The 12456-nt window shown below is 37.1% G+C and overlaps 1 protein-coding gene across 4 annotated transcripts; it reads right to left on the bottom strand.

Moving 5' to 3' along the window:
• Positions 1–4733: 4733 nt before the first annotated feature.
• Positions 4734–9339, bottom strand: LOC121380137. Of its 4 annotated transcripts, none has more exons than XM_041508919.1 (3): positions 9273–9339; positions 8061–8214; positions 4734–6020 (listed from the first exon to the last, which is right to left on the bottom strand). In XM_041508919.1, the coding sequence occupies exon 3, from the start codon at positions 5865–5867 to the stop codon at positions 4854–4856; it is 1014 nt and encodes a 337-aa protein (XP_041364853.1). In that variant the 5' UTR covers positions 5868–6020; positions 8061–8214; positions 9273–9339; the 3' UTR covers positions 4734–4853. The 4 variants fall into 4 exon arrangements, with proteins under 4 accessions (XP_041364853.1, XP_041364854.1, XP_041364855.1 ...); XM_041508920.1 differs by lacking the exon at positions 9273–9339 and adding an exon at positions 9182–9236; XM_041508921.1 differs by lacking the exons at positions 8061–8214; positions 9273–9339 and adding an exon at positions 9182–9226.
• Positions 9340–12456: the final 3117 nt, after the last annotated feature.

The raw sequence follows: 12456 nt of genomic DNA, 5'->3' as shown, positions 1-12456 counted from the left end.
GTTAATAGTCTAAAACTCCTTAAACGGTTAAAAAAAAAAAGTTAAAGATTATTTTTGTTGGGGGGCATCTGCCCCCTTGCCGCCTACCCCCCCCCCCCCCCCCCCCCCCAGCTACGACTCTGGTTTAGTATTAAATGCGGCGACAAAGCGATGCGCGATGCTTACCAGTACATGTAGTAGTAATAATAATATACACTGCCGTTTGGAGAATAACAACTGCTGGATGATTAATAACCTCACAAGCCTTAGTGATTGCGTTGTAGTTTCAGTGTTTACAACGTAATAACTTCGACGTCATTTGCTGAGAATGGTCCGTACGTACATCGTTCAACGCTAATGATAATCTATACGTACACCTTTTTACAATGCTAATGATAATCTATACGTACACCTTTTTACAACGCTAATGATAATCTATACTTACACCTTTTTACAACGCTAATGATAATCTATACGTATTCTTTTTTACAACGCTAATGATAATCTATACGTATTCTTTTTAACAACGCTAATGATAATCTATACGCACACCTTTTTACAACGCTAATGATAATCTATACTTAAACCTTTTTACAACGCTAATAATCTATACTTAAACCTTTTTACAACGCTAATGATAATCTATACGTACACCTTTTGACAACGCTAATGATAATCTATACTTAAACCTTTTTACAATGCTTCTGATAATAATCTATACTTAAACCTTTTTACAACGCTAATGATAATCTATACGTACACCTTTTGACAACGCTAATGATAATCTATACTTAAACCTTTTTACAATGCTTCTGATAATCTATACTTAAACCTTTTTACAATGCTTCTGATAATCTATACTTAAACCTTTTTACAACGCTAATGATAATCTATACTTAAACCTTTTTACAACGCTAATAATCTATACTTAAACCTTTTTACAACGCTAATGATAATCTTATACGTACATTTCTCAACGTTTCCAAGAAAACGTATATTATTGAAAATACAATGAAGTTTGAGCTACTACAAACACTAAAACGACTCGAAACACGTTGGATACACGGACACCCACATTCTAAACAAAAACATATATTTAAGATACACGTATTAAATAATTTTAGTATTTGATTCTGTTAAACGGAAACCCGTTACAAATTGCAGCAAATGGTGGTTATGATGGTAGGCAACATTAATGTAAAGTAGGGCGATGCAGTTTTTACATATTGTCTTCATGGGGAAACCCGCTACATTTTTCCATAAGTACCATCCCACAGACGGGATAGCACACACCACGGCCTATGATATACCAGTCGTGGTGCACTGGCTGGAACGAGAAATGGCCAAATGGGCCCACCGACTGGGATCAGGCGGGCGCTTTACCAATGTGCTACGTCTCGTCCCCATTTGTTTTTGTAGTAATTTAGTAAATTGAATTGTTATTTATAAAAAATATTTTTTAAAGCGAAAACGATTGAACGAGATTAATAATGAGTTGGACATTACAAATTGCTTTTATATAATTGATAACATTTTATTTTATTGTTTAGTTAAACCCCCCAAACCCCACACAGTCAGATAAACATTCACATGGATGCAAGTTTGAGTAACATTAAATGAGACATTTAATTTCACGGAAGTCTTGTTTTCAATAGGCCTGTAATAGCATGTATCTGCTTGCTAGTCCCTCTGTGTAATCTTTATGGCGAAATCGTTCAGTGAAGGGTGTTGTAAAGAAATACATTTTGTTATACATGTAAATAGCTTGACTGAAAACACATTGTATTGCATATGCAAAATGATTGGGCACAAATACTAGTAACGTCGCGGGCGCAACTATGCTACATTTGTTGTTCGTGACACGGGCATTAAGCATGAGTGATTAGGCATATGCAACTATTGATCATCACTGTAGTTATAGTTTTAACTTCAACAACTTTCACTTGTTTAGAGAGAGAGAGAGAGAGAGAGAGAGAGAGAGAGAGAGAGAGAGAGAGAGAGAGAGAGAGAGAGAGAGAGATGAAGGTGTAGTGGTCTTGCACCTACCCATTGAGTCGTTAAAACTCGCTCACACACACAATTATTTGTGTTAGGTGTTCTTTGCTGTTTTGTCTTACTGTGGTTGTTGTACCTTCGTGATCCTCTCCTGTCTACTTATATCAACAACTGTAGTTGTTTTCAGAGCATAAACATTTCAAATAAGACTACAAAGGCTTGCGTAAGATGTCTTTATTAACAACAAAAATTGAAGACAGAATAACATTTTATCAGGACCATAGCCCCCCTCCCCACCCCCCAATTTTGTTTGTTTGCTGGTTATTGATATTGGCGTTTTAAATGTCTGCAAAATGGTATTTCAGAGCCTCTAGATTTAAAAATGTCCCCGGACCTCCTAATATCTTGCGCCATTCATGCTCGTTCGTTCCAAGAATTGATCTGCCCCACCCATCATTTTATCCTGTAATCCACAACGTAATGACCGTTTGAACACCTAACAATACATAATGTAACAGGTGTGCCACGTTACTGTAGGTGAATAAGACAGATCTATATCGATACAGGTGTGCTGATTCAAACACCCCGCGTTCGTCTTGCTATTGATCAGGGGCCTCATTTCTCTCGTAACTTTGTCATCTCGCTATGGATCAGGGGCCTAAACTCTCGTAACTTTGCCATCTCGCAGTGCAGTGCAAAAAAAGATGCAAAGAGGCGGCTTTGTTGTCTAGCAGAGCCTAAGAGGCCTTTGTGAATTAGGCCCCAGATGTGTATCTCTACGTGTGGTGAGGCGGGACGTAATCCAGTGGTAAAGCGCTCGCTTGATGTGCGGTCGGTTTGGGATCGATTCCCGTCGGTGGGCCCATTGGGCTATTTATCGTTCAAGACAGTACACCATGACTGGTATATAAAAGGCCGTGGTATGTGCTATCTTATCTGTGGGATGGTGCATATGAAAGATCCCTTGCTACTAATGGGAAAATGTAGCGAGTTTCCTCTAAGACTATGTTTTAAAGTTACCAAATGTTTGCCATCCAATAGCAGATGGTCAGTAAATCAATGTGTTCTAGTTCTAGTAAGTGTGATCGTGAGAATAACCGTTATGCGTCGTGTTCGCAGTCGCACTCCATCCTTGTTTAGTGACTTCTTTCTGTACCGCGTTAACTACTCTGTACCTACACAAGTAAGTCACCAATACAGAAGGTGACGTAACTTCCAGTAAAGGTGGAGTGCGAGGAGTCGACAAGGAACACACAAGATGGCTACGCATAGTTAATTGGGGGGAAAATCATTTCGAATATGATATACGCGTTTTTCATTTGTCAAACTGTCAGTATGTGATGGTGGTCCGGGTATGCATATTTCCAACCCATGAGGGTCATATTTGACTGGAGTATCCTTTAAAAAAAAACCCAAAACGCCGTCTCATTTTGCTGCTATATACGTGGTAGCATATAATTTGCATTGTTTTCATTTTAAAAAAACCCAACCCTAAAATAACAAATAACTTCAAAACAATGGCTTATTCAAATACCACAGGTGAACCTATATGTAATAATCCAATACATATTTGAAAAAAAACATTGTGTTGCCTCGCCTCGGTTGAAAAGCAAATTGGTTTTTAACTGACCTACCACGCCCAGATGGCGGCATCTTCCGACGAATATATGACTGCTTACAACTGACCAATATATTAACACCAAACTAAAGCACCAGTATCACCCACCCCAACTCCCCTGAGCTAACAGTGTTCATTTTAGTCCCATATCGGTTCAACAGTAGGGAATTATAGGTTTTGTATCTATCCGTCCGTCTGTCTGTCTATGTCTGTCTGTCCCATAGTATATAATTCCGGGATTTTTTCACAATGCATCATAATATTGAGCTGAAATATTGTGTATAGTTTCATCATGTATTGTTACACATCAAGCTTAACCTCCATGGTGTTATACCCATTTTTGACAGAGTTATGACCCTTGAACTTAGGAGATAGCAAAATGTCTTGGGGCCCGCCTGAGGGCATGTATTTTATGATACACAAAAAGTATAAATTAATACATTATTAATGACAATGAATGACCGAAGGAATGTTTTATTTAACGACGCATTCAACACCTTTAATTACGGTTATATATAACGTCGGACATTAAAAATGAAGGAATGATGGAAGGCATGTTTTATTTGACGACGTTGGGCACTACAAATGCTGCACAATCTGTAAGGTAGTTGTTTCATGATTACTCTGTAGGTATTGACTTAGTATCCAGTCTAAGCCGGCTCATGAAGAGGTGTAAGACCACTACATTGACTCCCCAGCCCGTCCATCTCTTTTCTCTTTGTAACATTCTGTTTCTCTGTCTCTTTCTCCTTCCGTCTCTTTACTGCTCTTCCCTTTTTCCCTCTTTCGCTCTTCCACATTCTTTCTTGTTCTGTATTTTCTTTGTCTTTTTGTCAGCACCCTCTCATCACTAACTCGGCACACAGCCAGTTTCTATGTGCGTGTGGATACGTTTATAAATGCGTGCGAGTGATTGTGACTGTCAAAGGCATATTATCACAAATCACTGACCTATTTAATGACCTAATAAAGTATTACCTGAACAAAAATAATTTGATTTGTCCCTAAATGTACTTTATTCAACCATCTTCATAACCACCATACTCCATTTATTAATGATATTTCGTAAAAATAACTGAATTATGGCAATGGTCCATAATTCAAAACCTAAAATTGCCGAGAGGGTTGGCATGGATTTCACTCCATCATGGTTCAGTTACGGTGATGCGATAGCTAGATTTGGTTTCCAACAATTAATGTATTTTTTATTTATTATTCATTTTTAGAGAAATAAGGTCCTTAAATCCGTGACAGTATGCCTTTAAGACTTTTTCCATAAGATGTTTTGTTCTCGAGTGCTTTTTATCAGAATATCGCTATCAACTGGCACATCCAAATTGTTGGGCATGAATGGGTTCATGTTTTGATTTGTCAGGAACTGAATGACTTGGCTGGCTCGGACAAAGTCGTCTTTTGTAATAAACATCATCTCCATGAGAATATATTTCACATTGACGTCTCTGAAAAATTGTTTCGCCCCTTCGAGGATCTTTAGTTCGTGTCTCTGAGTATCCATCTTGATAAACAGATTTTTAGGTCGAAATATCTCCAACACGTCATCAAGCAGAATGGAGTCGACGGCGTTTTTCAAGATGGCGCTTTTGTTTTCGCTCTCCACAACGTAAGTTCCACCAATGTTGTTGGGATCAAATCTAAACAGAAACTGGCTCCTTTTATTTGAAAGAACATTGTTAATTATTACTGGAACAGGCTTCGGGAATTTAGCATCTTGTACCGATTTACAAAGCAGCTTGGCGGTTAGAGGAAGTGCCTCAATGGCCGTTACTCTTCGTCCCATCTTAGCTAGTGTCATGGTGTAGGCGCCTACGTTTGACCCGACGTCCAAGAAATCAAGCGTGACATCTCTTGACATGATATCAGTCACTATTTTAGTCAGCTTGGGTTCCCACTCGTTCTTTTCTATTATGGATTTCGAAACCCATATGTCAGTTATTTTAGGATACACATACATTGGGACACTCCCGGCTGGAGTTTTCAGATAGACTCGCACAGTTGTGTCCTTCCTAGGACAACCTAGTTTCTTGTCTTGCCATTTTGCGTCGCGTCGGACAAGAACAGTGCAGCCACAATGATTAGACTGTGTTTGTGAAGATGACATATCGTCCTCGATGAGTTGCAGTGTCCGACTCCAGGCCGCTAACCCGTTGTTGTCGGCTATCTTCATACTCCAAAAGTGTAGAATCAACAGAACACCAACAATTAAAACTATAAATAGTAACAAGGGCCGCCATTTGCAAACTGACAAACGCTGCATGGCAAACGAATGTACGAATTCCTAAGTTAAAAGAATTCAGGGCAAATAAAAAATATTTTGCTAATTCTGAAGTCTATCCTCGTTTTCTCTCAAAAGGTCTGAAGTCTGTGCTTGCATATGGCCGCAGTACTGGCGGTGTGCGGCAAACTGTGGCTGTGAAGGAAGAGAAAAGGAAAAATGCTCGGTGACAAAAGCTGTAAACTATGAACAAAATCAACACTGAAATATTATAACAAATAACTAAATAATGTATGTATGTTGGTAGGTAGGTCGGTAGGTAGGTACGTACGTATATATGTATGTATGTATACATGCATGTATGTATATATGTGTGTATAAATTTATACAATTTGTATATGTATGCATGTGTGTACATGTATGGGTTTATGTATGAACGTGTGTGCATGACGGGTTTTTTTTTTCTGGACAGGTAGATGCTTGCACACCTGTCGCAAAACAAATAAACCTGTTGCGATTTACATGTGTACTATTGTTTATGACTCGGTGGTGTCGTGGTTAAGCCATCGGACATAAGACTGATAGGTACAAGGTTCGCAGCTCGGTACCGGCTCCCACCCAGAGCGAGTTTTATCGAATCAATGGGTAGGTGTAAGACCACTACACTCTTCTCTCTCACTAACCACTAACTACTAATAACTTACCCACTGTCCTGGACAGACAGCCCAGATAGCTGAGAACAGAACAGCGTGCTTCAAACTTAATTAGATATAAGCACGAAAATAAAACGAAATGAAATGAATGACTCACGATGTGTGTTAAAACTATTTGCTACTAGTTGCTGTGTCACTTGTGATCTATCAAATCCGTAACACTGGGCGTGATTATTTAAGTTTTAATCGATGTATGATATAACTTGCACACATGCCGAGCCGAATATTGCCGTCTCTGTAAATACAATGCCTGTTTGATGCTGTATGTACCTGCCTTATCTTCCGAAATCCCCGGGAAACCCGGACTGGTTAACCCTTTCTGTGCACACTATTTTTCAGAGGAGACATGAGTCGGCGACAAACATAAACGGACCAGTCAAGAAAAAGAAGCCCATCTAGTTCAGGTATAATACAATAAAACAATTAATATAAAGATACCGGTCTACTGTAGATGACTTGCCTGGAGAGACGTCTAGTGGGTAATGTAGTTGCACTGACGTAGCCAGGATTGTATATTGTATGCATATATGTATGTATGTATGTATGTATGTATGATTTTATAAAATTTAATACAGGAAAAACTAACAAAAAAGGTTTAACTGGTGGGGGAGGGGGGAGGGGGGGGGGGAGGGCATGGCCCCCATGGCCCCCATCGCCACACCACTGTGTAGTTGACATAAATTACATCATATCGTAGAAATGGCAAGCCAATTTTATCATTCCTTCATGGCATCCCATAGCAGTCGAAAGCCTGTCTGAACTTCACAAGGTATATATATTCTTCAAAAAAAGATGGGGAACCAGAAATATATTGTTAATATCAACTATTAGACCAAACATACATCCTAGTAAAGAACGCTCAGGTCTGTTTATCAACACACCGAAACACATTCCATAGTTTGCATGTGCATCACACAGTTGCCCCGTACACGTGCGTGGGGTGTCATTCTCGATTTTGACAATTTCCAGGAAGGTCGATTAATCACTGTGGAACATTATTTCTGTAAATCTTTTTCATTCTGTTGATCATACAGTTGTTATTGTTTTGTTTTTAGTCATTTTTATTGTTTGAATTTGCGATTTACTGATAAAAAGCGTCAACTTTCAAATTTCACTTCTGACCCCAATTGTTCTTCAAGATCTTTCTTTGGTGGTCATAAAACCTACTGTAATACTGAACTACTGGTTGTAATGTTTGCCCAATTAATTCACTATTATCATATAACCATTCCCCACAGCTAATATACCTTACAATTTTGGCAATTGTAAATTCTTATTAGAGTTCCCCTACTTTTTTGAAGAGTATATTTAAACTTCGCAACATGCAGTTGACTTCACAATATACATGTATATTTTTAAACTTCGCAAGATTCAGTTAAACTTCTCAATTCACAATTTGTTTTTGTTCTCCAGTGCCATAGTAATATTTATATAAGCCTTTATTAGCAAGTTCTTCTGACAACTATAAACTGGTGATTATCACAAAATTATAATACACTATTTAATACATACATGTACTTACAGTGATTACGAGATATACTTGTTGTACAATAATTCTGAGAAATGGCAGACAACAATGGTTACTGCCTGTTTGTCGCATCTGGTGTAGATATTATAATTAATATAACTTCTTCTTCTTTGTCGCGTCGCTGATGTCGCCGGACGGACGGACGGTGCTAATATAAATGAAAGCAAGCTCGACTCAACAGTGCTGCGTTCAATACAGAGGATTATAAATCTTATCGCAAACACACCTAAAGATAGGACTGGTCCCAGTTTCACAAAACATCGTACGTTTACGACTGCTATTATCAGTTATACTGGGGAAATGTTTCCAAGTTTTTGACATCTGTTTACCGAAGACAATTCCACCATTACGGAAGATGAAGCATTATAAGGACAAATTGTTTTTAAATATGTGTACTTCAAACTGTATTTGTTGTATTGTTAATAGTAACAAGAACTGTGGTTTAGTCGTAGATTTACATTTACGTCCAAAACTAGGATTACGATGTTTTGTGGAATTGGGCGATGTAAACCGGTAGAGAAAAATTGCCACGTGCTATTGTACTTCATTATTATTACCTAATATGTACCTCAGATAAACAGGTAGAGAAATGTTGCCACATGTAAATACTATAATTCATTAATATTACCCGAGATGTAAACATGTAGAGAAACGTTGAGATGTAAATAGGTGGAGAAACATTGAGATGTAAACAGGTAGAGAAACCCTGAGATGTAAACAGGTAGAGAAACGTTGCCACGTGAATATTGTACACCATTACTATTACCTGATATGTAAACCGGTAAAGAAACGTTGAGATATAAACAGGTAGAGAAATGTTGCCACGTGTGAATACTATAATTCATTAATATTACCCGAGATGTAAACATGTAGAGAAACGTTGAGATGTAAACAGGTAGAGAAACGTTGCCACGTGAATATTGTACACCATTACTATTACCTGATATCTAAACGGTAAAGAAACGTTGAGATGTAAACAGGTAGAGAAATGTTACCACATGTGAATACTACAATTCATTAATATTACCCGAGATGTAAACAGGTAGAGAAACGTTGAGATGTATACAGGTAGAGAGACGTTGCCATGTGTGAATAGTATACACCATTGCTATTACCTGATATATAAACGGGTAAAGAAACGACGTTGAGATGTAAACAGGTAGAGAAATATTGCCACGTGTGAATACTATAATTCATTAATATTACCTGATATGAAAACAGGAAACTCGTGCTGATAGAGAATTCACGCGCACAACACTGAGCACTATCGATCGATAACCCAGAGGCAGGTCGAGGTTATACTCGGATAATGGCCTGGGTTTTATTACACACATATGGCCTCAGACCACAATTAATTTCGCTATATGTTTCTATATAGCCTTAGTGGCTATAACATTTTTATTAATATCAGCAGGCCCGTGAAGTTTTGTATGTACCTTTGCCTGCATGGGGGACACATACCCTGAAAAGGACAACCCCTGTTGTCCAGCTCTTTCTCCCAGCATATTGGTTTAAACAGACACACCCTCTAAACCAGGCCGGAGTACACCCATTTTACACAAAAAGCACTACTTTTGCATGGGCCGGAATTACCACAAACAAGTCTTCAATGTCAACAAGTTACACATGTTTACAAACTACATGCTATCCCCTGTCACTTCAGTCAAACAGTTGCCACTTCATAGCTGTCTGCCATGAAATAATCACAGTCAAACAGCAGACTACTTGCGCGGTGAAACTTCCGGATTTTGGACAACCAAATGGGAAGATAACTGTAATCTGAGGCCTATCAGTCCATTTTTTTCCCCTAAAAACTGGCCCACACTAATGCATTCCAATGATATACATATTAAAGCAATGCTCGGTAAGTATCGGTATGTCACCTTTAAACTGAGAGTATACAGAGGCTGTGTTAAAACACCTACCACAGTGCCTTGCCATGGCCAATTTTAGCAATGGAAACTTGAGGGACACCAACTTCAAAATGTAATAACTTTATCAAATTTTGGAATTTCTTCATACAATGAGCAGCTATTTTTTCTTCTACATATGTTCTATCTGCACAGTGTTGTCTTGGAAAGATTTTGAAATATTTATAGGAAAAAAAAATCAATCATTAGATTTTACTTCATTTTTAATTAAATATTAAACTTAAATTTAAATTTTTGAGAAACAAAAAAATCTAAAACTGTAAAATTTTGCATTTTAGATATGATAAGTGGAGGCTTAGTAAAGATATGGTGACTGAATTCATGATACATTATTAGAAATGTGTCAGAGGGATGGTGAAAGTCACAAAATTGGGGCCATTTGCAACAAATGTTTACACACTAATTTCAGGGGAAAATTAGACATGATAGGCCTCATATTCAATTTTGACCTGCTGTATTTACTTAATCTACTTCATTTACTGTATTAGACATGTAGCCACTTTGTAAAAGGCAAAACAGTCCATATAAATGCATATTAAATGAATATGCCCTACAGATATTACTTAGGTATACACCATAATATTTTTTTTGTTGACGACTACTTTGAAAATGAAGATTTTGTCACAAAATGCTGATATAAATCCTACCAAGAGGTACTTGCACCATATTTTTCAGTTTCCAGTGATAACTGTTAATAAGTGTAGTCATGTGCCAGTGTCTGGGATACCTCAGTGTAGTATTTCTTGATTGGAAGGATGTTTGTAGTAATGACCACTGAATATGCATTATGGATTATTCTGCCATATGTATTACAAGCCAAATGTTAACCTTTTTGGCACATTTTCTGCAATAAACTTGACAAGTATACCAGCATCTGATTACTGAACACAATAAATACATTCAGACAGCATAGAATATTAGCCTATTAGATTTTCTAAGGATAAAAGACCATTTTTGAAAAATGACTGAAGTGTGTAATTTACATAAATGTAGGTGAAATGTATTATTAGAGTACTTAATCTTGTTAAAAAACTGTATACTATTTATTTAAAGTGTTTAATTACATTTAGTAGTGATATATTCATTATATTTAGATCTTCTGTCCAATTGCAATAATTGAGAAACTCATTAAAATTCAATATGTAAAAAAAATTAAAATCTCAATATTGACTAACAAAATCCAACTTTTGCTCTTTTTTACCAAATTATTAGCTCAAAACTGTTAAAAAATATTGCAACAACCTGTAGTAACATCAGAGGTCATCTTATGCTATTTTGGAGGATACTGAAATTTAAAAGTTGAAAATTTTAATTTTAATTTTTAATAAATTCAAAAAAAATGTTTTTTAATTTAATAAAATATTTAGAAAATAAATAAATTAGTTTTCATATTCCTTGTGGTATGCACAATCAGTCTGTGTAATTTCACCTCTCTGGTTATAATACTTTCATCAGAATCAAGCATTTAACCGGTGTAATGTGTGAACTATATCAGGCCTCAGACCACAATTAATTTCGCTATATGTTTCTATATAGCCTTAGTGGCTATAACATTTTTATTAATATCAGCAGGCCCGTGAAGTTTTGTATGTACCTTTGCCTGCATGGGGGACACATACCCTGAAAAGGACAACCCCTGTTGTCCAGCTCTTTCTCCCAGCATATTGGTTTAAACAGACACACCCTCTAAACCAGGCCGGAGTACACCCATTTTACACAAAAAGCACTACTTTTGCATGGGCCGGAATTACCACAAACAAGTCTTCAATGTCAACAAGTTACACATGTTTACAAACTACATGCTATCCCCTGTCACTTCAGTCAAACAGTTGCCACTTCATAGCTGTCTGCCATGAAATAATCACAGTCAAACAGCAGACTACTTGCGCGGTGAAACTTCCGGATTTTGGACAACCAAATGGGAAGATAACTGTAATCTGAGGCCATATACAAGACCTGTGAATATTTAACAGACGTGCATTCATTTTCAAAAACAATCACTGTTCAATATTTGAATGAAAAGGCGTTGGTGGCTATAGACGCGAGACGTAGCCCAGTGGTAAAGGGGGTATACCACCAAATCAACTTCCATAGACAAAAATAGTAGCATAATATATGTGGCTAAAGATCCTACCTGCAGCGCATCAATCGACATAAACATCATGGATATAATTTTATACTACCCAGTGACAGAAATATGCAGAATTGTTTTACTAGTCCAGCGGACAAATGCATCTAGAAATTTACTTATCCGTCAATATTTTCACTTGTACAAATAAATGGTTTGTTTTATTCAAGTACAAGAATCAATACAATACATTTATTTTAACGTCTGTATGGTTACATTGGTTATGGAAAAATTATCGCAATACAAGTGAACATACAACTAGTTATAACAATAACAAAGATGAAACGTACGTAGGTTAAAATACATAATAAAATTATCAGTATACAACTAG

Source organism: Gigantopelta aegis, chromosome 8 (genome assembly GCF_016097555.1).
Source record: "Gigantopelta aegis isolate Gae_Host chromosome 8, Gae_host_genome, whole genome shotgun sequence".
In the NCBI taxonomy this organism is placed as follows: domain Eukaryota; kingdom Metazoa; phylum Mollusca; class Gastropoda; order Neomphalida; family Peltospiridae; genus Gigantopelta; species Gigantopelta aegis.
This window is presented reverse-complemented; position numbering and strand designations above follow the sequence as displayed.